Genomic DNA, 26,296 nt, shown 5'->3' with positions numbered 1-26,296 from the left:
CAAAGAAGGTTCTATGTGAACGTGTAACTCGGTCTGTTAAGATGTTTTTGATTGAAAAAGCTTTTGATTTTAGTACATGTGACCACTTAATGCTGCACAATCAAAGAATGGCCATTTGCAGTTGTTTATAATCCATAAAATGTTTAGATAATCTGCTGTGCATAATAATTTGGAACAGTGCATTTTGAGTTTTTTTTTATTTTTGAGAGAAAATACTGTCCTCATGGGGAGCTTTCATAAAGGAATCAGTTTTAACCATGCATCACTTTTTTACTCTCATAATTTTGAAGAGTTTATGAACATTTTGTTTTCTAATAATTAGTTATGATCATAGAAAAAATAAAGCATGATCCATGTCCTATGTTCAATAGATGGTGGAGATTAACATGAAGACAGGAAAAGTTCTTAGAGATGCCTGTGTTGTGCCTGTATGAAAAAAAGAGGGCGAAAAAAAAAACTTAAAAAATGAGAGGGACTATTAGAGATGAGAAGATAGATTTATATACATATACTAAGATATCAGATGATGAGAGTGATTGTGGACAAAGAGAAATAAAGGGATGAGGTGGAACTCGTAGATTCAGAGGGACAGCAGAAGCCCACAAGTGTAAAGGTTGGAGAAATACAGAGTGATTTCCATGCGGGGTGATGCAGTCAGTTGCCCTCTTTCCCCGGGTTAATGGGGACTATCATAAAGCTGGGCCGCCAAAGTGCACAGCAGGTCACACAAACACACACGCTGACAAGTGGGGGGGGGCAGAAACACGCGCAGACATACAAACACGCATATGTAGCTTGGCATGTGTTTGAGGTGAAGTATGGATCCTAATGGCTGTGTCCCATCGTTAAAAGGGCTTGGAGTTGATTTATCTGTCATAAAACGGCTCGTGCAACTGCCACGAGGAGGAGAAAGAGGCGGCGGGGAACCCGAGGTCACAGGTGTGAATCCTAATCCCAGTGGGAAACACTTAGCTTTATATTGACGGCATGCTTCTCCCTTTTTATGCAGATTTATGGCACCCAAATGCGCGTACCGGAGAAATATTGCTCGGCGAACTGAGCTGAACTAAGCCGAAGCCCACGCCTTACGGGCTAAATGACGCCAACGCCAACCATTGTCTTCAGTGCTCTTGTCTGGTTTACCTTTGCATTTTGTACAGTGTGTCTCTCAACCCGTTTTAAAACCTGGCCGTGGTTTAGTATTACATGACGTCATGGTTTGGCTTGGGCAAAATGAAGAATGAATATTTCTGCATAATTACGAGCTCGCACAGTCATACCTGAGGCAGATTGTTGCTAGCCTCTCTATTTCGGTTTCCATGTGCTCCTGTAGCTCTCCGGGCCTCAGCAGCACTTGGCAAATTGGACAAACGGGAGCCTGGCTGTCATATAGAGACATCTTCTTTTTACCTGGAGACGACAAAAAAGAGGGACAGACGGCATCAGCGAAACAACAGAATCTGACTTTGAGTAAAGTGAAACCCAAAGTTGACGGCGACTTGCAAAACTTTTCAAACCGTTTGAACTTTCTCCACGTTTTTCCATGTATCGACCCCAAAATCTTTCACAAGTACAATAAAAACTCCCGTGTATGACCTTTGACTCAGATACACCCCTCCAATCCCCCCCCCCCCCAAAAAAAAAATAAAAAATCTTGACTTCAAAAGTCAACAACACAGAAAGCACCTGTGTGTGAATTAATCTAAATATAAATCCAGGTGTTCTGTGAAAACCTAGAACAAACAGACATCATGGAAGTCAGGGAACACTTAAAGATAGGACAGGGAAAAAGTTGTGGAGGGGTTTAAAGTAAGGAAAGGAGCTGGAATAGTAAGTTTTAAAATAAATAAATAAGTAAAAGAGTGGAAGTCCCAGTGCCATAAGCCAGGTAGAGGACAACTATAGGGAAGCTAATCTGGAGTTGATGGGGGCAAAACAATAACCCTAAACATACAAGCAAGAGCTACAATGGAATGGCTCAGAGACTGGTCCAGTCAAAGTCCAGAACCCGATATAAAAAGAATCTTATGGACCGTGCTTTCTACCCAACCCAACTGACCTTGAGATACTTCCACAAAGACGTACAGATTTGTTGCTACATCGTGGTATGTATCGTGAGAAAGTAAGAAAATATTTGAGGATCATCAGCACTTGCACAACATTAAATTTTTTTAAAAAAAGAAAGAAAATCAAGTGACTGCAGAAACAATCCAGCACCTTCAGAATAACCTTTGCTGGTGAAAACAACCCCCTCCTCCACCCTTACTCTATAAAGTCCCAGACATTAAGTGAACATACAATAGATTACTCACACAGAAAGCGGACCAGAGTGCTGCACAGACTTTATTGTGTAATGTTGCTCTGAGGTCAAAGTGAGAGGGAAGTGCGTGGGGAGGGAGGGGGACTTAAAGAAGTGTCTGCCGTGGATGAGCTAATGCTGTATAGAGTCTGCCAACACCACCTCACTTCATTGTCCTTGATCAGCAGGGCAGCAGGGTGGGGCCCACCTGTTTTGTGTGTCAGCATGCGTTTCATCGGTCGTCCAGCGCCCTTTGTGTTTCGTAGGCGTATGGCGGCCCTTAGAGTTCACCGCCCGGTCTGTCTGGGCTGGCTAAAAATAGCAGCTGTTGTTGAAATGGTATCGGTGGTTCGTTTTGGAAGATGCTTCCTGATTTCCAGTGCTCAGCCAATCAAATGTGGCTTTTTTTTTAGCCCGCGAACAAAAGAGTCCAGGACATCCTGTTTAGACTATTTGTCACCATAGCAACACGCAGAGTCGGGTCAGGAGGACTCCCACTTTGACTTGTGCACCGAGACCATCACAATCGTACATGTGCGTATCATGTATCTCTGTCATATACTGTCATATAGGATTCAACAGACAATGTACCCACTCAGTTATTGCTTCTTTGTTAGAATGTGGGGTTATAAAAAGCTTTTTCTCCTTTACTTAAACAAGCCAGAAGCAACAGAAATCTTGCCTGACAAGGGAAAAATAAAACAACTTTTAATCTTTATGCCTGCTTCTTCTTCCCTCTTCGTAACGTTTTCCTTTGTAACAATTTTACTTCGTTGTCCCTTAAGTGCAGTGACGTCTCTCCACCTTTTGTCATGTCTCAACTACAAACTTATTTTACCGCGATTTTTTGACACACGTAACACAAAGTAGCGCATAGCTGTAAAGCAAAAGAAAGCAATGCTTCATTTTCAAAAGCCTGCCCACAACATAATGCTGAACGCCAGGGGCGGAGCTTCAGGGGAGCCTAGTGGCGGGCAGAGTAAAACTATACAGATCCAAGCTGTCTGATGAGAGCTGGAGAAAGCAGGCCTGCTCCTATTGGGTATGGAGTATGTAGGATTATGTAATCTGGTGCCCCAGTAGATTATATAGTAGTCTGCCCCAGTCATTGTTGACTCATGGTTGCTAAAAACTTTACAAGACTGACTGATTTTAGTGACATAGTGGGTGTAAAATATTGAATAAAATGTTGTGCTACATCACTGGCTTTATTTTCACTCTTACATTTAACTTTATGACACACAAAATTACAAGTGGATAGTCCACATTGTCTCCAAGTGTATTCTGGGTAAAGCGTCCACTAATGTCATCATCAGTCAATTGTTTCTATGGACTAAGTTAACATGAGTGGAGCTCCATGGAGTGAAAAGGATGGAAAAAAAGAGAGCAAGGAAAAGCCAAAAACTGGACGCATATTTTGTTCCTCGTCTTGGAGATGAACCGGACTTTTTTGTTGGTAGCTTGTGCAAGTATTAGAAATCATGTCTGACTTTTTTTCTACTTCACAATAACAGTATATGGTACTTTGTTGTGACGTGTTACATTAAATGGCAGTAAAATACGTTGATGTTTGGAGTTATAATATAAGTGTGGAAAAGATCAAAAGCTATGAATACTCTTTCGCTCTGCTCCTCACTCCCACCACCCTTTATAATTCGGGTCAGGCTGGAGAATCCACTGCAATCCTGAGTCTGCATCCAATGAGGGCTCCATCTAACCCAATTCAAAATTTTCCTGACAAATACTCACACAAACGCAGGCTATACAAACGTACAAAACCCTCCATTTGTGCAACTTCAGGCTTTCGTAATGCTACAAAAATAAATAAATAAATAAAAATCAAATATGTATTCAGGAGTTATGGCTTCTTTTTTTTTTGCATTTCAACATGAAGCCATTTTTCTTTGAATTATAATACGTCCTATGTAACTGAGTTTTTCGTTCCAGAGATCAATGCTGAAATGTCAATGCAGAGATATAACAGCAAACAAACAGAGAAGGACGGAAAAGGAAGGATTGTAAAATGTGCAACTGTGAACTGATTTGAATTTTTATAGGTACCAAGGAAACACGTTTAAGTTCCCCGATTAAAACCAAAGAACCATAACTTAAAGATGACCTGGTCCTTTCATGGAAAAGTAAACCAAACTTCTTCAAAGAAGAAGAGATGAAAATTGTCCCTGATTAAAACATAGGTGTTAGCAAGCAAGTTAGAACACTTTGGTTTTGATTTTGTACCTTGCACGAGTTGTTAACCCCGCAGAATTTGGAGGCGTTGAAGTGAATGGAAAATGCACATTTTACAATACATTTCCAGTCACTTTCCTCACCCATTTCACATAGTCTACACATTTCTTCTCTGTTTTTCTTTCTCATCCTTTCCCAGAGGGAAGTGAGCGATGGGGAGAGGCCAGCGGAGAGATAAATCCGGTGAACGAGGGAGAGGAACAACAGGAAAGGGAGCAGTGTTGATGTGATGCAATGTCCCTCACCAAGCTTGTCAGCCCCTTAAACATGATTAATGTTGGGCCACGAGGCTCACACATACACACAACTTCTTCCTACACGTCCTGCTTTAGACCTCACAGCTCCAATCTGTGGTCCAACAGGGGAGCGTTTAATCTTGGGAAGCGCACGGAAGAAACAGCAGTCAGAGAAGGTGGAGGGGGGAGCAGAGGCAAGACAAAGTCAAGGAAATAGGACTGACAGGACTTTTTAGTTGGGAGATTCCTCAGTGAAACAGCAGCTGGAGAGTAAATGAATGCTGGATGGATGCTTGGATGGAGGACTGGACAAAGGTGTTTCCCTTCATGACAAGAATGATTGAATATTGGCCTAGTAGGCCAAGATGGATCATCTCATCTCTCTTTCTCTCAATGTCTGTCTTTTCTTTTCTTTTCTGTCTGTCTTTCTTTCTGTCTCAATCCTTTCTCTGCATCTTCCATTTCCTTTTCCACCCATCTTTTAAAACGTCTTCCTCTCGCTTCTTCTCGCTGGTGCAACATTTCTTTCTTTCCATCGACGCTAAGCGACATTCACTGATTTTGTTCAGGTCATCCATCCGTCAACCGTTCATCCTCCATCCAACTTATGTACTACCAACTGTAGTAACGAAATAATAATTTGCCTGGCTGAACCCAAGAATCCGAGTTAGTGTTAAAAGTTGGAGCTAAGTCTCAATCTGTAGAGGATTTAATTAACATCCAGATGCAAAAGTAAATAACTAATTAGTACAATTTTTGATTTTATCCCAATAAAGGGAGCTCACCAGATCTTTAACTTGCCTTACGGAATAAATTATTGCTTGAAGACATCTTGCAAAGCACAAATATTAGTTCTTTGTACTGTCTTAAAGATAACAACTAAATAGGTTGCTACATGCTACCTGACTAAACCAATTGAGACATAATGCACAACGCAATCTGATTGGCTCCTACTTGGCCCCATTCACACTGATCTGCCAGGGGTTTATAAAATGAAACTATTGTTAATATTTGAATGCAGACATATTGTTCTGCTTTGTGGCATAGTTTGCAAAAATAACAATTGCACAACACTTTTCGTGTAGCTAACACATTAGCTTAGCTCATCATCACAGTTAATTTGTTCACATTTCCCTTTCAGATAGGGGTTGAACCAATTAGTCGACTAGTCGACTCTAGGACGTCTCGCGAGTTTTTACATTTCATGTCGACTAGTCACAGTCATGTGATTGCCGGTGGTGACAGCCTGTGCTGATCTGACAGCACAGTATACGTCACAAGACACAAGAAAAATAAGTTAATACATTAGTTTAAATGATATGTAGATGGATGCATATTTGTGGTTTTACAGTGTTTTTAAAAGGAGATGGAGTTGCAGCTGCAGTCAACTACAAAACACGAGCCGTCTAAAACTCGCCCCCTTCCCGCTAAGGATGTCACTTAGCGGCTCGCGAGTGTCTTTGTCACACGATCTAATTAATACATTATGATGTTATGTTGCTGATTAAATAAAGATCTGTGGTAATGCCATCTAAAAGATGTGCGTTTCCTTTTGAATGTTGGTTTCCCAGCAACTTATTATTTATCATAAACTATCCCGATGTTTTGTTGTTTCACTTGTTGCTGTTCTGTGTAAATGCCGTATTTTTCGTGAAAACGGGTAATAAAGCCTGTACGTTACTCCAAAGCTTTGCGTCTTGCGTTGCTATGACGTCACGACTAGTCAACTCGACATCGACTCGACTTTCATCATGTTGACGTTGACTAGAAAATATCTTAAATCGTTCAATCTGCTGAGTCAGCAGAGCTTCCGCCGCGCATCGGGCGGAGGAGAAGCAGGTGGTTTCGTTGAATTCAGCTGTAACCAAACGGGATCCGTTCATAACAAGTTTGGCTTGTGATGTTCCAAAAGCACCATGTAGTCAGTGTGATAATTTGACTCCTATAGTAACTATCCAGAGATCATCAGCATCAGCCGGTGTTTAGAAAAAAAAAGTCAGACCCGACTTTGTGCAACAAACTTTTCCCCGCTGCTCACGAAGAATGATCTGTTTATTGCTCTTTTAATTCTCCATAATAGACTTAGTAAAAGCAGTGTGTGTGTGTGTGGGCAGACATATTGTTCTGCCGTGAAAATAGCTAATAAAGCCTCCAAGTAGTTGTGAAGGGTTTTTACGCTTACGTCACTATGACGTCACCGCGACTAGTCGACATCGACTCGACTATTATCATGATGTAGTCGACCTTAAAAAATATGTAGTCGTTCAACCCCTACTTTCAGACACCAACATTTTTACTAAACTCCCGCCTAAGTAACACCATTAGTACCGCCTGTTGTACCTGTACCACAGTTTGAAAAGCTCTTCTGTATCGACTTGGTAGTATGCCAAAAACGGAACTTGAAAAGCATGTAAGACACAAAGATGTTCTAAGTGAAGCTCGGGAGGTGTTTAAACGAAACCTGTCCTTGGCCAGGCTTTTAAACCCCTAAAATAACAGGATAAATCCCACAAATAAACACAACCATGGGCCATTACACACAGCAGATGGTAAGGAGGAGGCAGTCGGATCATACGGAACAGTGGAGACCAAAGACGTGTGGTCTTCTTTTTACCGCGTCCTGTCCTTGTATTTTTATCCCTTCCCTTTAATCCACGCTATCAAATCCTCTAATTTCTCTCACTTCTTTCTGTTTCCCTACCATCCCATACTTATTTGGCATTCCTTGCTCTGTAATTTCATAAGTGTGGACTTCGCACAATAGCCATTCCTGGTCTTTCTTTGTGCTCTAACAGATGTGGACGCCTGTATAATTCTTTTGAAAACCTCTTTCTGCTTTTAGTGGTTCTGTCAGAAACATCCCCCCTGCAAACCCCTGCCTCCCCCAAAAAAATCCCTTTTAACTATTTAAGGAGTATTTCACTGCTTCCTCTCTGTCTCTCTCCACTCCCTCCGTTGCTCAAGTCCAGATGAAGTGGGAATCAATAGATTCTAGATAGCGCAGGCGGCTAGTCACAGACTACAATAGGTTGAGGTAAAAGGCCACCTCCATGGAGGACGAGGATTGTCAGCTCAATACTAGCTCTCAATGGGGCCTGAGATAAAACACCATTTTGGGGTGTCCTCACGGCTCAATGGGCTAAGAGGCAAAGCGTGTCCCTGTTACTCTGAGGGTCCAAATCCCATTAATGACCCGTATTACGTGTCATCTCTTCACTTTTATCTTCCCCAGCACTGCTGCCTTTCAGTGGATGTACAGTGCCTCGGAAAACTCTAGTAACATTTTAACAGCTTTAAGGTATTTATCAGAATTTTGCTTGATAGACAAGCACCAATAAGCCGACATTTGGGAACTTGCTGATTCAAATGGATGGATTATTTTGCCAGCAAGTGCTTCATACAGCTAGTAACCATCAAAAGGCACATGAACCATTTTATTCTTCAATCCTTTGAAATGTTTTCTTGCAGTTACTTTGTTTTTAGCTCTGATTAATGACTCTGATTGGCAGCTTACAGTACATGTTTTGGTGAGTTCAAAATTGTGTAACATTCTTTCTATTTTTTTTTTTTGATTATGAACAGAACAGTCCTCAATAGGGGTGTCTCGACTCAACACTGATATCAGAAGTCAGTCCGATTTCAGCCAAACCAATTATCGGGTGATATTGGGATGCATATAAAATCTCCAATGTAGGCATGCCGATAGAAGCAATCCATTCCAGCATTTAGTCCGCCCCATGATTTCAATCCAACAGAGCTTGTTTCACAGACTCGTTGGTTGATAATAAATGGGTTAGTTGTTCTCATACATTACAAAATAAGTCAGAAAAGTACGTATGAATTGTGCTGATATCGTATCGGGTCGAAAACGGTATCGGCCAATGCTCAAAGCTTCAACAATATCGGTATCGTATCAGAAGTAAAAAAGTAGTATCAGCACACTCTTAGTTCTCAATGTTCTTCATCCATTCATCCATTTTCTGTCCACCTTTGTCCCTAGTGGGGTCGGGAGGGGTGCAGTGAACGTTTAGAGGTGGGGTTCACCCTGGACAGGTCGCCAGTCTGTCACAGGGCAACACAGAGACAGACAGGACACACAACCATTCACACACACACTCACACCTAGGGAGAATTTAGAGAGACCAGTTTACCTGACAGTCATGTTTTTGGACCATGTGAAGAAGTTGAAGTCCCTGGAGAGAACCCACGCATGCACAGGGAGAACATGCAAACTCCATGCAGAAAGGCATGGAGTTGGACAGCAGAAAGGCTGGGAATTAAACCTAGGACCTTCTTGCTAAAAGGCAACAGTGCCACCAACCGTGCCACTGTGCAGCCCTCAATGTTGTTCAAAGCTTATTAATTAGATGACTTAATAAGGCATCACTTGAACTCCTTCTTATGTTAAAGGGTATTAGAGTAAAAAGGTCTGAATCCAAATACTGACAAGATTCTTTTACATTGTCATTCATAAAAAGTTTTGAAAACAAAATTGACCTCTATTTCACATTTAGGTATTATTTTGTGTTTGTCCATTTAATTCATTTTCACATGGATTACATGTAAGTTTATGTTTAAGGGGATTCAATACCATTTCAAGGTCCTGTAAGTGAGTTTGGAGATTCTCTCTACGCTGAAATCCAGATATGAGAAGAGTATTGGAAGCACACTGTTTCTGCTGCAAAGAGGGGGAGGAAAAAAAGCTCGCTTGAACTTTTACTGCATCAACACAGGAATGAAATGGCTGACGTTCCACCAACCGGATCGTTTTATTTAAAATTTTTCCTTTATATGTTCTGAAGAGAATTTATCAGACCTGTAAATTATACGCACAATCAGCTAATGACTGCTGGGCATGTTAACCGGATTTAAACGCAACAATAAGAGTCAGAAGAGAGAGATTTATGGCCTGGCACACACGTATACTGCATGTTTTTTTTTTTTCTTGGTCCCACTCTAATTCCCCACACACAATGCAACGCAACGAGTACTCCTGCAAAATGCACATGCAGTAAAACCATTCCCCGAATGGATTTGTAAGAGCCCCTATAAGTAGAGTCTGATTTTGTAACCTTGAAAAACGCTCCACTTACTTAATTATGTATTTATTTTTTTACAAATCTATTGTATGCATTCCTGTTCCTCTACATGAGTTTGCATGCAGGCATCAAGTGTTTGCCAGCAACCCGAGTTTCCAGTTTCCCCAAACGTTTTCCACATCCTTCTCCAGCGTTGCCTCCCACCCCCACTCCCCGCCCTCCCCCATCCTGGTTAGCTATAACACCCGCCAACATTGGTAAACAAGGAAATCTCTCAGCCGCGGCCTGGCGCGTAACCGCATTACCGCGCCAGATAACCTCTTCAAATAATGTGCGATAAGGGGAATTTGATTTGATTCACGAAAGGAAAAGTGGGGGGCACTTCTGCCACCACCACCCCTCCCTCCTTCCTTTTCCTGTCCTTTATTTATTTCTCTCTCTCTTTTTTTTTTTTTTACCAATCCCCACACCCACCACGCCACCGTCTTCTTCTTGTCTCCTTTTCACTTAGCCTGAGGGTCCGGGGGCCTTCTCCTCCTCCTCCTTCTGCCACACTCCCCTTCTCCAGAATGACACTGCCTTGCATCCGCAATCAAATAAATCCCACCGAGGTGTCAGCCCTCATTTTGACTCTTCCCTGTCTTCTCCCCAAACGATGCAAGGTGAGGTGATAGGGGCTCCGTAAAGCCGTCATCTCCATAATGGCAAATATGAGCCCTAAAGCCCAAAACCAGAGGCCATATTAACACAAATGGGACTAGCAAGGTGTGTGTGTGTGAAGTGATATGGTTTTTTGCTTAAGTGAGCTGTGATTTAAGCGGGCTAGACACTGATCTCTGTCTATGGGATGGCGCGCGTGTGTGTGTGTGTGTAAAACAGATGAGGCTGTTTGGCTCACTCAGAGGGCATTTGATGAAATGGAACAGGGGTCAACTTCAGTTTGCCACCCATGCTGCTTTGCGTTTCTACGTGCATGTGCGCATTTCCTGTATCCGTCAGCTTGCGTGTGTGTTTGTGTGTGTGTGTGTGTGTGTGCAGTCTCACTCCCTGACAATGATGCATGGTGCTTTTAAATAGCACTCCTCCACGCCCTGCTCAAAACTCATCACCAGGCTCTTTCACTATCCCTCCCTCGCTCCCTGGGGTTGTCACTTTTAGCAAAGCAAATGAAATGTCGGCTTCGGCAGAGAGGAGGGATGAAGAGATGGCTGGATGGAGGGACTGAAGGGGAAAAGGTGTGTTGGCGGTGCGTGTGTTTGGGTGCTAAACCGGCCGTGCTGGCTGACGGCTCGAGTCACAACATTTCCGTGCACGAGCGAGAGCGGAGAGTCAAGTCCTAAATAGAGGATGTAATTATTTTACATGAGCAGGGCAGTTATTATGTTGAAAATATTAATTATTCTGTTATTGACAAGAGATCTGCAAGGAGTAAACGGGCTTATTCTCAGCAAAACTAACTGGCATGCCAAACAAAGATGTGTAATTAATCTTAAAATTAATGAGTTAGTCTTTAGTTGAAGTAAAAGAATCTCTAACTGGAGAATTTAGAAAAGTCAAATTTTTAAATCTGAGAAAATATATTCAAGTATAGATATATGATATAGAAATAGGCATAGGAAATAACAAAAACAGCTAAACCCCAATTGTTGCTACTCCTAGCAATCTGGTGAAATAAAGGCAACTAAAAATACAAAATATGAATGTGTAACAAAGCACCTTGTGTCTGCTCTTAAGTACAGTAAGACGGAGGATCTGTGATACTGTGGATTGGTTTTACTCATGAAAACTTTGAAAACCTTTGTTGTTTGAAAAACCTTGACATAAACGTGAACTATTGTCGGGTCTTTCATGGATTCTGGTGTGACTTTACTGAGAAGCATGTGTTTTAGTCAAATGATACTAACACTGCAGGTGGGTTTGGTGCGAAGCAAAGCGTGAATACGTGCGAGGATGAATGAACTCTCCAAAATAAGAGGTTTTAAATGTAATTTATTTATTTATTTATTTATTTTTAAAAAATATATTTTTTATCAACCTGAAATGTGTTTCAGCACAATGAAAAATAAAGCGCTCAATCAACATAGAAATTGTTTGCCAAGAATGAAATCAATCCTGTTTCTTGGCCGCAACAGTTTGCATACAACTGAAGAAAAGCTTTGAAGTGAGTTAAGGAGAAGAGAGCAAAAAAGAAAGTTTAAATATCTATCGCTTCAACTGTATAAGAAGACAAAGAGATGATGTCATTATCAAAAGAGGTTGTACAACATAAAGCAAGGGCATTGATAAATCATGAGCTGGTGATGTTTTATTAAACCAACCAACGTTCTTTCCTGATAGATATACTGATAGTAAGGGTTAGATATTTCTAACGTCTTGAGAGCATTTAGCACCAGTATAAAAGATCTATTAATATAAGGGTTTTTTACACACATTCACCATCACTTTTAGTAAATGTCGCCGGTAATGTATGTAGACAACATTTTAAAAACCTCAACCGAATACTGAAGCATTTCGGAAAGGAAAAACAAAGAGCCAGCAACATTAACACGTTGCCACATCATAAATCATCAACGGCCCGTTTCAGAATTTACAATGACAAATGGTCATTTGATGATCCCCGTGTACGTCCGTGTGTGTGCATGTGTATAGGTTTCAGGGTGAGTGTAGCGACTTTTACTCCAGGGACACCGATGCGCACACACGTCTGTCTCCGAGACATCGGTGATGCAAGTGAGGTTATCTCCAACTACTGACAGCTGTTTATCCAATCCATCACCTTGTCAGAGTGTGTGTGCCTGCATGTGTGCAGGGGTGCGTGTGTGTGTGTGTGTCAGAAAGACATTGGTGAGGCAGACAAAGGTAAATTAATGGAGCATTAGCCAATCGGTGACCCACAGAGCAGAGCCACAACTTGCAGTTATGGACCAAATCTTGGCTTAAGAACCTTAACAAGCACTAGGGCACAATACCGAAACCACAGCCATCTGCCATGTGGAGGTATTTGTTTTTAAATGTGTAGGAGATTTAGAATTCTTGTAAAAGCAGTTCAGTTTCATTTAAATTTTACTTTGCCATTTTTGTAAGGCTCTCGCAAAACAGAAAGAGTGAAACAGTATCTGAAAGCATATTTGTCTGTCAGACTGATACACAAAACCATGAACGAGGGCTAACACCTTGTGACTACTAACACTTTTTTCGCCCATGAGCGCCGTCTAGCAGCAAAAGCTAGATGGCGCACACTGTTTTTGGGTGGAAATATCCTGTCATTTTGACCATCCGTGAACATATGAACACAGAAAGGAGAAATTTTCCAAAAAATGTCTAATGGGACAATAAACAGGAATGCACTTCCTCCATTTAATCTTCTTTTGCTACCTGTTGTTGGACGCAGGCAGATTTTATCTGCAGTACCATCTACTTTCTAAAATAAAGACTCAGCTGCACCTCGCGTGAAGGTTTGAAAGCCAAATGAGACATTCATTGCTGCTGAACTGTTAGCAGCGACTTGCAGTCGCTGCTAAGCGAGTGCATAAGGGTGACCATCAATGTAGGCTACTAATATTATCTTAGACTCCATTAACATTACGGCATTCTCAGCCCTACTCTTTGCTGTCACCTTATGCTTGATCTTGAAGTGACTGATGGCATCAGTTGTGAACAAGTGTAGTGTCGGCTTTTAATCAAAGATAATTCAGGAATTACTTCCAAGAATCATTTCACTTGATTTGCTTCTGTTATATGCACTTCATAGTTTGTGTATTACCATTATTTGACACAATAAGGACGTGGTCAGTAGGATGGTCTCTACTGACGTATGCCCCATCTCTGCTGCCAGATTCTCTCCCATTTCTCCTTCCTCAGCTGTCCGCAGGGCGACGGATACAGGGGAGGTGTGGGCAAGTGGGGGCCTGTCTGGGATTGGATCCCTTAGGAGTGCAATCATGACAGGAACATCCGGTGTCAACAGGCAAAAAGGAATGTCAGCAGGTTTAAAAAAAAAATAATAGTACTCCCTGTCTCAACTCTGTCCTGTTGTCTCTAAATATTGTTTTACAGAATTCATTTGAACATACGTTTTATTATCCGATTTATCGTCATGGAATAACTTGCTTAAAAAGTTGTTTCGGCACAAATTGGGAAGAACATCAGGACGGAAGATAACAGCTAGAGAGGTTTGCTTCTTTCCTGTGCATTTTAGCCCCATTAATCTGAACTTCAAACTCCAAACATACACGTTGCTATACAACTGTGATTTTGTCTACTGATCATTTGTCTCATTTACTCATCTCCTATATTTCTTTCCCTAAATCCTGCTCCCCTTCCCACCCCCACACCCCTTTGCTGCCTCTCATTACCCCGCTCCCTGATGCCTTCATATGGTCGAGCAGCTGAATTAATTACCAAAGCCAATTAACGCTAGATTGGCTGATGTTTTAACTAATTAGCTTTAATTAGGGTGCCGTGGCTGCCTGCTCCGTGTTAATTGAATCCTAACAGCAGAGGAGGCAGTCTGTGGAAGCAGGACAGGAGAGATGGAGGAGATGGATAGACTTACACGCAATTCCTTATTGATAATATTCAGAGCGCAACACAGTACCACCCACCCTGTTGTTATTGCGGGCTTATCATTAACATTATTGGCCTTTTTGCACGGGGAAACGCAGCTCGACTTCAGGGAGGAAAGAGAAGAAAAGGAAGCAGCATTTTATTAAAAAGAGGCGCAATTATGTTTTGTTAGCGTTTGCGCTGCTCGCTGCTTCGCCCAGGTAAAAGTTTGTCTTGGCTAAAGAGGTTTTATTAATACAGCTCATATCCTCGCCGTGTGTCTCCTGGTTATTCCTCGCCGTATTTGGCACAGCAAGCGTGCCTGGCGAAGAGGAGCGGCAGATTAAAATCTTACATCAATGTCATGCTGTCCTCTTATTCTTCCCGCCCTCCGTTTACCTGCTGCATGATTGGACTGCATTTTGCACCTGCCTCGTGTTGGCAGGATCAGATTTACATTTAAATAAATGTAAATCTGATTCTTGCATGTGAATGATATAATTACCTTTGTGTGACTTCACAGTGACAACACTGATTCAGCATCCTAAACATTAGATTTTTTTTTAATGTAATATTTAACGCAATACTACAAATGTTACTCATGCTGCAGATTTTTATTGTACTGCTGCACAATAAAAGCAGAGTGCCTTTGGTTTTCTGCACTAAAACGGGTCGAAGGAAATCTCAAAATAGATTAGTTATAGAAATGGCATTATAAATTCAACCCAACTGCTGCTGAGAGACACCTATCACATTAGATAAAAGTCCCGACATTATCGGCACCGCCCGTCTCCGTCCTCTCCCATCTTGCTGATCTAAAAGGTACCAACGCCGACAGATTGTCCGAGGTGGCCATAAAAATCTGCATGGCCGTGTAAAAGGCTTAATGATTTTAAAGTTACAAGAGAAAAGAGCCTGCAGTTTGTCTCATTCATCAAGTCTAGCACCGCCGCCTTTGCCAAATGGCCCTGCCACCTAACCTGGAGCTGAGCAATGCGGGGCTCTGAAACGACTCCTCCCTGTTTCATCCCGACGTCTCTGCAACATTTGATTTCAGAGCAACTCAAGCCACATCGTTGATTCCTTTACTTTCTTTCTTTTTTTTTCTTTTAATCCTTCTCCACCGTGCCACTGGCATTTATGGCTTGTGTCTTCTGGTCCAGAGTGATAACTGATTCTGTTTCCTCTTAAAATCCGAGTTAATAAAGTTGCCACTATGTACACTTGCCCAGACACTTTATTTCGGTTCACCTTTCTGTCTCTCTTTAATGCTTTGTTATGGAGGCGTTTAGGCATATAGACATACAAAACAACTCAGAAGTCAAATAAAACACCACAATAGGGAAGAAAGGCCATTTTAAGGACCTGAGAAGGGGCATGGTTTGGCCAAAATTTGACGTGGAGAACATAAAGGCATCCCTCTATCCTGCCTATTATCAACTGTTCGGGATTCTGCTGCCGCTGTTGGTATAATGGTGTTCAGCCTCTTAAAACCAATAGTTCTACGACTTTTGTTTTCAAGAAAGCAACATCCAAGATTGTCCCGTTTACCGTAATATTATCGATTTCTATCGGCAACATTGATGTGATTCAGGCTACAACAAGCTCTAAACGCACTAAAACCCACAACCTCGGTGACAACAATGGCAAATGTAAATCTGATAAGTAGATGAAATTGAACAGTCATTCAAACAGGCCTATTTAACTGGAAAGCCTCATGAGCCCTTTTGTACAGCAAACACTATTGGAGGTGAGTGTGCGTGTGTCTGTGTGTTGGCAGTGTGTGCGTGTTGGCTTGTCAGCAATTGAAGAGAACCTATTTCCTCTAGCAGAATCCCAGGCTCTAAATGATGGATTGATATCTCTGTCGTTGTGGATTGTGTGTGCGTGTGTGTGTGTGTGTGTCTGTGTCACCAGCCCTTTCAGCCTCTTGCTGCCTCTCCTCTTAGGCCCTTATCAGCTCTTGTCACAAACAGAGGATAGGGGATAATCCTTCATACAAGGAGAGCAGTCTTCCCTTCCATCTATCTAGCTGTCTGCTATATTACCCGTCTCTCAGGTGTGTCACCGGAATGGAAATCAAACGTCCACATAGCAAACTTCCAGCATTTCGCCGATCTCCGTCGGCACGACTCACCAAGTTGAGCTCGGCGAGAGCAAAAGTCAGTTTGGTGTGGTCCGAGTTCAGGCTGTGAAAAGCTAAAAATGGTTTAAGGGTCGCCGTCGGTGCGAGGTAAGAGTTTAAAGTTTTGGGTTGCCTTTTTGTGTCACGTTTTGTGGCAGGAAGCTCGTCTGCGTGCCACGTCGCCATAGCAGCGTTGATGCAGCGGGCCGCTCCGAGCCCCCGGACGAGAGACCACGTGATTTTTTTTTTCTTCTCGTGAAAGCTATATTTAAACACTGCTCCCGAATCTTAATTCCTTAAATGATACTTTTTATGTAAAAAAAAAAAAAAAAAAAAAAGACATTTACTGACCAATACAAGCAAACAAAAGTACAATAAAAAAAAAAAAAACAGAGAAAAGTAATATAAAAAAACGGGAATGGGAACATATTTAGAAAATGTTCGAAGAGCTGTTACATCTATCTCTACAGGAATCAGGTATTTCATTGATTTTACCTCAGGCAAGGTAACTTCATGTGAAATCGGACGTCTTTGTGATCTTTATCATTGCGCTCTCACTCTGATTTACAGCACTCTGTCAGCTCTTCTTCCACGCTTTTCTTTTCCTTCCTCCTCTTTTTTATCCTTCTTGCTTCTTTTGCATTTCCTTCCTCTTCTCACCTTCTCTCACTCATGTCCTCTGATTTCCTTCATTTCGTCTCCCAACTTGCTCCCAGAGCTGCATGGCAACATCTCATCGTTGTCCAATAGAGGGAGGTGTTTCATTAGACTTTGCTCTCGCTGGCTCTATGCCGTTTTACTCAGAGCTTAGATTGCCACATTATTCTACAAATAAATATTCTTTCATGGAGTATTACTTACGAACAATGAACAGGAAAAGAAAACAAATCCTATAGAGACACACTATTTCTTAATAAAGTGCGTTTTCACATTTCTTTATCCTCAGTTAATGATTTTTAATATTCATTTTTCTTTGAAGTTTGTCTTTGCCCGTGATGCGTTTTGGTTACATGTTCTGCTTTTACCAAACAGAACATGCAACCATTAAACTTTCGTTCTACCCCCCTCACACCTGGTCCTAATTTCTTAATCATCACACCTGTTTCACATCTGTCGATGTTGGGTGTTTTGCGCCTGGTTTTGAACGTCTCTTTTCTCAACTGCATCCCTGTTGATAGGTTATCTAAGATCACACACAAAAAAAGAGGCTTTACAGGCAATTATATAAGATTGCTAAAAAAAAAAAGTCGCGATTCCTAAATGAAAGTAAAACGAGAGAAACAAAAGGCTTCGGTGCGACGCGCTTTTCACCAGACAGTAATTAGTTTGTCTCTGCTTTTGTTTACGCTGAGACATCTTTAGATTCTGGATGGAGACAGCTTGGAGGGTCTCTGTCTGTCTCCCACACTCGTACACACACGCACACACACACGCCCACAGTTGAGGCAACAAGTCTGCTGCCAAAATCAATAGAAAATTAAAGCCACTGAAATGGCTCCTGCTCACACATTAACCTCCATTCTATTTTCTTCTTTCTACACCTTTTTTTTCTTTTCCCATCGTACCACCCTTGCGCGTTCTTTCAGTGTCTCCTTCCCTCGTCTGATAGCCGTTGCCGCAGATGACAGCGGCGGCTCAGATGAGCTGAGTGTCGGTTTTAGTGACGGGATGAGAGGAGTGTTTTTTTGAGTTTGAGGCTTACGAGCGGTGACCAGAGAGAGGGCGAGACGGTGGCGGCAGAGGGGATGGGGGCAGTAATAGCATGGAGGCAACATGGGCTTTGCCTGGACACACACACACACACGCCCACGCACACATGCTCTCACCGTCTTGGGACTCAAATCTCAGAGCAATTTTCAGGCCAGATGATTGGCAGCTTGATGCGTATTCTTCCCTTACAAGACCGGCTGATAACTCTAGCTATCCCCCACTCCGCCGCCACCGTCCTTCCATCTCTGTCCTCTTCCTCCACTTTTTCTTCTTTTTTTTTCTAACTGTTACAATTTCAACAACTGCTTAACCTGTTTCCCTCCTTCTCTCCTCAACCTATCTGTCTTTTCATCCCTCTCCCGCTTTGCACCGTCCCTCTCTCTCCGGGGCCTGTTGTGGGACTATTACAATGACAGAGGCGATAAGGGACATTTATCACATGTGCGGTGGGGCTGAGGAAGAGAAAGGCCTCAACAGGTCTAGAGGGAGACAAACACACACACACACACGGGCACACACAGATGCATTTCAACGGAAAGACTCATGCACTTAATGCATGCAAATGCTGCAGCGTAAATAAAACACCCCACCGGCCAATGCTGCACATGCTTGCATGCAACTGAGGAAACAAACACATTCACAAACACGCAAACACACACACACACCGTTACAGAGTGTAACGGTGAATCATCCTCTCCCCCTCGGTTTGTATTTTGCAGTTGACTGAGGCCATCCCTCCATAATTCAATACAGTTGAAAAATGAAACCTCTGTAAATCGCTACAGCGATTTTACAGATCCCCGCTTATCCTCATAATTCATTGTTTCCAAACTGTAACAACATTACATTTCATTTGTAATGCTCCGCCTGCCTCAGCCGTTTGCCAATTGTTATATCTTATTGTTTTCTTTTCTTTCCCGCACACCCCCTCAGAGAGCGAGAAAAGTGAGTTATAGGTGGAGAAATGGAGGCAGGATGGGTGGCGGGGACTCGCTCGTGCCCTGCCTGTCTACCTGCTTTTTATTTTTTGTCTCCCTGTCTGTCTGTCTATTTATTTATTTATCACCCTGACTGCCTCCGGATCTGGACGGCCTTCTTCTCACTCTGCTCCTCTGGCCGCCTCACTCGACTAACCGGCGACGGAGGGAGTCCGGCCGCTTTAGCAAACAAACCAGAGCAGTTTTTGTTGTCCTTTTTTTTTCTTTTTTTTTTCCACGGTCAAGCAATAATGAGTCTATTGTTTGCATCCTCACAGAAGCGCATTGCAACTCACTCCCACAGTTGCTCATTGTCTCTCCGCGCCGTGGTACAGCTGGAGCCACAGCTGGATCGGTGCAAGGCGGAGGCCGGCGTGAGGGCGGACCACGGAGAAGCAAAGGTGATGTGAAGGACGGATGGAAAACCAGAGAGCCGAGGCTTTTTAAAAACCCGTAAAGTAATAGGATTGGTTGAAAATGACAAAAAGATACTTTGCATAACCCACCTGTCAAGTGAATTCAAGTCAAGTTTGTCTGTCTGGGACATTTCAGGAGCGAGGCAGTTTATGGTGTGCTTAACACCATAAAAACATAATACAGTAGCCAATTATGAAACCACAGATGAATATTGCATTTTGTCAAACGCCATCATCAATAAACGTCAAATTCATTGATCAATGTTCCAGTTATTAGAAATCAAATGGTGGGAACTCAGTGTTCCAGTTGTTTTGGAAGTTCACTCTAGACTTTCACTACATTTACAGCCTCCTGTACCAAGGTTGGAAATCTAATAGACTTTTTTTTTTTTTTTTACCATTTGTATTTGCAAAATACATCAAGCTGAATCGGATTTGACCAAGATCACGGTTATGTAGCGTTGCCACCGAGTCTCAGCTTGGATTTAGTTCGCAATCGTGGCTCAGCAGGGAGAGCAATTATCTTGCGATATGAAAAAATTGTGGATTCGATTCTTGTTTCTTATCTGCCACAGGTCAGTATGACTCTGGGTAAGACAGGTAACCTCCACAATCTGCATATTGACAGATAGATGCATGATTTGGTGAATGTGGCTCCAGTGTAAAACGTTGCGAGTGGTTACAAAAGTGCTAGATCTTTTTTATTTTTTTATTAATTAACTCCATTGTAACTCCTGCTGTGTATTTTGGGGAACCTTGCTCTAGTGTTCTTCACCCTTTGTTTTTCTTCCACGATTGCCTTGAATTTAGATGTACGTCATGAGACATTCAAACTCATGACTTCGTGGATTAGATCAATCCACAACTTCATTTTTGATTGGTCTAATGTCTTTATGATGCCATCAGTTGTTTGTTTCACAGTAAGCCAATATCTGTATCTTCATAAAGCACGTTGTGATTTTATCTACGAAAGGTGAAACGTAAACAAAGTACGCCTACTTATCGGTGAGTGGTTTTCGCAAAGCTGTGCTCGACGTCAAATCCTAAACATCCAAAAATGATGATCTTTTATAAGCCGTCTGCTGGAATGGAAGCAGACGTCGAAGAAACATTTGGCAATTAAAACTTTACACTCGGAGCCGTACGCTGTTTTGTCAATACTGGAGAGAGAAATCCTTTCACACTCTGTACGGCGGGAGCCATGTCGCGAGGGGTGTCTGCAATATTTACAGCTTCAAAAAGGCATTCTTCAAATAGACGGGGGGGAAAAAAAAATCACTCAGATCAAATACTGGAATTGCCATTAATCTCAGGGCTAAAAAACATGCTTTGATGTCTCCCTCTTCTCTCTCTTGTACACACACACACAGAGGCAGCGACACCATCCTTCCTGTAATCCCCCATTTATCACAGCTGTAGCCACTCTGCGGTCCTGCCCATGTTACTGTACCCTGTCACCCTGCTGGCTAAACAAACTGCTCCTTGATGTATGAGGGGCCTACGCCGGCCATAAACTTATTCACTTTTAACTAGCGTGCTACCGGCTGGCCGTGGCCCGGCGTCAGCCTCGACACGTGTGTGCGCCGGGGAACGAAAACTGCCGGTGAGAAATTAACCCCCTGGGTCTTGCTTCATAACTCACTTCACTCTTTCTTTCCTCTCTCTTCCTCCTGCTTCCCTTCCTATCTATCCATCTTTATTCTTTAGTGTAGAGTCCAGGCATTAGTCCAGTATCTATTAGCCGACGGAAAGCGTTTGAGTGTGCGACCGTGGAGGAATTGGTTTACCGTTTGAAGGCATGGAGGAAAAAAAAAAAAAAAAAAAGCAGAGCTGCAGATCTGGCGTGCGCCCTGAAAGAGAAAGTCGTCACTGTTTGATGTCTGTGTGTCTCTTTTCCTCTTATCTTGTCTTCGTTCCTATCGAAGCTTTCGTTCACCTAATATTCTCTTCATTTAATTGAGTGAGTCCAGATAAGAACGAGAGTGTAAAACCATAACTGGCTCCAGGTTTATGGTTGGGCTGATGATGTTGGCACCTTGGCTCATGTGTCAGCCCGCTCCTATCCCATGGTGCTCTGCCGTTTTATTGACTATATGTATTTATTGTCTCCGGTCAGTCTGGACGCAACTGAAATCACAAGCTAATGATTAACGATTAATTGATTGAGGCTGCTATTCCCTCCCCTACGCTGGGGAAACACTTATTTAAACATAGCTAACGCATAAAATCCCACGCAGACAGTAGCCACGCAAACATGTTCCACAAATATACAAACCACCCCAAAAGCATAGCACCCCCCCGCACCCCCACCCTCTCCTGCTGACCCACATACACCACATCAGTCGGGACCACCTAGTACACATCAACTAGTAAAGGTTAATAACATTATTCTTTTTTTCCAGCATTTTATGAGAGCAGTAAATTGTTACTGCTTGTGTCCCCCTTTCCTCCCCCTTCCCCTCCATCTTATAAAGCAATAAATTCATTAGCAGCTAACACACCTCACTGGGGCAGCTCATTTAGTTCTGACAAACAAGATTAGAGGACACGTGGGCTGATGGAGGATCCGAACAGAGAGCTCGAAGATCTCAAGACATGGATGCAGAGACGGTAAGAAAAGAAAAAGTACTGTAAGTTATGAGAAAAGGGTTTAGCTTCTTTTTTTTTTTTTTGGAGCAATGCTATCTAATAAAATACAGAAGAATTCCCTCAGGTTACAACGTGAACACGGTCGCTGACTATTGTGCTGCGAATGGCGCTATTAGTTACATATAAATATTGATTGGTTAATAAATACCCCTTTAGATTTGACTTTAACTCACAGTGCCGTGTTGAACATGTGCAGTCCTGTAAATTGCACCCACCCCGCCCCCCCAGTGAGAGATAAGAAGGCATCTTGTAAATTAGCTACTGTACAAGGCCAACACGTTGCTTGAGCGGACAAAATTATCTGGGTTTAACACAATAGCGGAGGGACGAGGCCGGCCGAAAGAACAAAATCCAACCTCTGATAAGCTGCGTTAGCTAGATACGCTACTCTGGCTAAAGTTAGTGTAAGTGTTTTTAGCCTAGCATTTATTTAACCTCAACAAAATGCATATTCTTATAGACCATTATACTTTTCAAGAGTCATAGGCATAATGTAACAGACCAACCTTCTTACGTCGTGTAAATAGTTTCTTACAAAGTAAAACTCAAACACCATAATGTCTTCAGAGTCGTTTTGACTCAGTGGTTTTAAATACATTGTTTCACATCTCTTTTTCATCATTCTGTTGCATTTACTGTCGATCCTAACTTTAACAATTGTTGCGAATTAGCTGTGGCGATAAACATCGCGATGCAGGAAACAGATTGTCTGGCTCTACGTTTCTCGTATCTGTCCCTATCTTTTGTGTTTTGCCAGTCGGGCTACAGCTTTGTTTCTCTCTTCTTCTTGAGTTATATTATCAAAAGTAGAAAAGGTAAATAAATAAAATCACCTGCTCTGCCATGAGACCGGCTCACGGCTCTGAACGCACAGACAACTACCTATGTTGTTTCTTTCATCTCGCATCAAAAGGAATGGATGTCACCAAGCGATGGCAGACAAATCAAAACTTCTATCATGAAGGCTTACCGTAAACACAGGATGTGACAGATCTGTGCCCCTTTGGGCTTTGTTTCGTGAAGTTATTGCTCAGATAGAAACACAGACAAATACCTATATTACATAAATTGGATTAAATCTTATTTCGCACGTACACTTGTGCTGCCACAGCATTGTTCTGTTAAGCAACATGTTTTCCACAGTGGGCATTCATCTAATAGTATGCAAATAACAGCACCCAAAAGAAAGGTCTGGATGTAAAAATGACGCTGTGGACACACAATGTAGCTCTTCACATAATGCAATCAAATATCCAAACACGTTTCACTTCCTGTGACACTGAAGAAAAAACATCAAGGATGTATCAGAAAATCTGCTTTTACGTTGCCTTTGTGAATGTTGTGTGTTCTTTAAGGGTTCTTCAGGGACAATATAGTTGTATCTATTAAAAATGTAATTGCGAAGAACAGAAATTTGAACTCAAAACTGAAATCTGAGGGTTTGTGAAACAATTTTGGTTATTTGTGTTGATCAGATATGCCGCCTGTTTAGGGGCAGTATTAGCAGAACTTGTCATTCTGTGAAAGGTGGGGGCTGGTCCGGTGTGATGATGCAGGATAAACACGGCTTATTTGCTTCTCCAGCAGCATGCTTGTTTGCAGAATGAGATGAGAGCTGGATCCTTCAGGATCAAGTGCTTCTGCTGTTCGCTGGGTGAACATTATTAGCATAAAGTACCATTATGCAACACAGAAATCGAAAGTGCACAAACGCTTAAAGCATCCTATTCACGTGTTCTGACTCCTGTCTCTGCATGATGGATCTCCGTGGTACACAAATGTCTCCAGAATTATGGAAACTATTTACAGTATGTGTGTTTAAGTTGTGAAAGTTTAAAAAAACAAAATAAAAAAAATACACAATATAGCTTTGTAGGTGCAGACTCTTCATTCGAAGTTGGAAAAAGAAGTAGTACAATTGACCCTTTGTGGCGATAGAGTCGACTAATAGAAACATTTTATGTTAACGTTTGCCTTCCAAATGTCCACTGCAATGGTTTTCAGAAATCATAAGAAAAGAAATAACTTTAAAAAAATAATAATATTGCACTTCGATAGTGTTGATTTTCAAAGACGGATTTGCCACTGGATGCTGTCAGATCCAAACTGTAAACACTCAGAACATGTAAAAAAAATTTTTGTATTCACACTTTTTGTCATGTGGATTTTACATTCTCAAAGTAGTCTATTTTTGTTATAACTATTTTTCCCTGGATGTATGTTCGACATATGTACAAGAGTCCTGTTCAATAAAATGAATCGCGGATGGGCTTTCCCAGGACAAATGGGTTTATGATACATTTTCATGACTAGTATTATTTTGACCCAGCTATTCCTCTAAATAGCTGTAACTACAGGGACTAACAGAGTTGTGGACATGTAAAAACAACAAATACTCGGTTATTTTTAGGAGGTATTATGTATTTTCCAGGCACATAATGCCATTTTATAGCACAATCAAGTAACTATGTTACCTTCTGTTGTTAGAAAAATACTGAATATATCAAAAATAACTTCAAAGAAATTTGACGTCTAAAAATTGGCGTCTGACTCTTTAAGAAGCTTTAAAGGTGAGATGATATTTAATTTCATATTTAACCAATTATCAAACCAGACTTTATGCTTCCGACAAACATAGCACGCTCCGGGAAAGGGGCTGGTTCAATGGACTGGTTCAACAGGCTTCAGGCTACAGATCAGCGCTTATGGATGTTACATTATCAGAATCCCAGAAATAGCGTGGCGACGAGAAATAATATTCCCTAGTCCCTAAAGGTTCCGACACTTTTGCAAGTCAGTAATAGCTCCTTATAACGGTACACTCTTCACCTTTTCTACTGAATTTGCTCCAAAGAAACCTCTGCCACTTTTCAACCATTTTCCTAACACATAATGAAAAATCGACAAATAAGTTGTGACAGATGAGATGCGATTGATTTGTAAGCACCTTAAGAAACACGCTAGTTCCTATTAAGATTAGCACTTGCCTCTAAAAGCTAAGATTGCTGCGAAGTTAAAGAGCTACTTCAGAGTTCAGTTCCTCTCTAATTCAAAATACCAAATACCTTGGCTAGTAAAATCCAGGCTGACAAATTTTACATAAAACAGGAATTCCTCAAAGCGTAAGTTCATATTTGTGAGGTGTTTTTTATTTTAAAAGTAGCATGCTTTTCATGTGAAGACCAAAGTAGAATCACACAAATGTAAAATCACAGTATATGGAGCATTCAAACTATTGTACAGTGATAAAAGAGGCTTTTTTTAAAAAAAAACAACTCCAATTTATCTGTAAAAATAAAGCAATTCTCTTTTAATAAAAATTTTGCACATATTTCTCATTTTCATAGATTCTCAATTCTGTGTCACCAATCAGGTTGTCTCTTGAGCTGAATATATTGCCCCCCACCCAAGAGTGTGTAGACATGTGTCTAAACAGAAAGAGAGAGAAAGAGAGAGACCAAAAACCAATGTGTCATGAGTGATTTAGTTTTGTGGAGAAAATAAAGGCGGCCCGGCTCAAACCTAGTTGTGTAACACGAGGAAGAGGTTAACCTGCTCTGGCAGCGAGTGCGTTCTTGTAGTGTAACTACAGGCTATCCGTTAGCTCTCCTGAAACCACACGCCAAACGCAGCCCTTTTCCTTTTCTGCAACGGCTCAGCAGGTGCTGTCAAAGGGTGCAGCTACAGGAAGCAAGTTGTGCCCTGAGAGCGAGACGGACGACCCGATTAGCTAACAGTGTGGTGAAATACGGGAGGGGCAGGAGGCGGCGGGGAACGAGATGGAGGAGCGAGACAAGGAGTTATGTGACTGTAAATCAGGCCAGTAAACACAATAATAATACAAAAAATTAAGCACTGGTTCATGTGTTCAGGTTATTTTCTTAATGTTTCAGATTAGAAGACTTGAAGTTGTGTTTTTATTATAGATGTGAGCAAATCTTTTCCTATATTCTGCTAATGGAATAAAAAAAACCAACAGAATGTCGCAATCGAGGCGTTAACATTGAATAAGAAAGAAAATTAAATACGCTTGTTCACAATAAGTCATTGAAA

The 26,296-nt window shown here is 41.8% G+C and overlaps 1 protein-coding gene across 2 annotated transcripts in view; it reads right to left on the bottom strand.

Moving 5' to 3' along the window:
• The window catches only part of rnf220a (ring finger protein 220a), a 289,741-nt gene that overhangs the window by 44,878 nt on the left and 218,567 nt on the right, over nt 1–26,296 (bottom strand). For both annotated transcript variants that reach the window (XM_044135093.1, XM_044135092.1), the window contains one exon: nt 1,281–1,410. In XM_044135093.1, coding sequence (XP_043991028.1) covers nt 1,281–1,410 — 130 coding nt within the window. The remainder of the gene's footprint in view (nt 1–1,280; nt 1,411–26,296) is intronic.

The sequence above is a fragment of the Gambusia affinis genome, linkage group LG12, assembly GCF_019740435.1.
Source record: "Gambusia affinis linkage group LG12, SWU_Gaff_1.0, whole genome shotgun sequence".
Lineage (NCBI taxonomy): Eukaryota > Metazoa > Chordata > Actinopteri > Cyprinodontiformes > Poeciliidae > Gambusia > Gambusia affinis.
The sequence above is the reverse complement of the archived record's forward strand: the minus strand, read 5'-3'. Positions and strand labels throughout refer to the sequence as shown.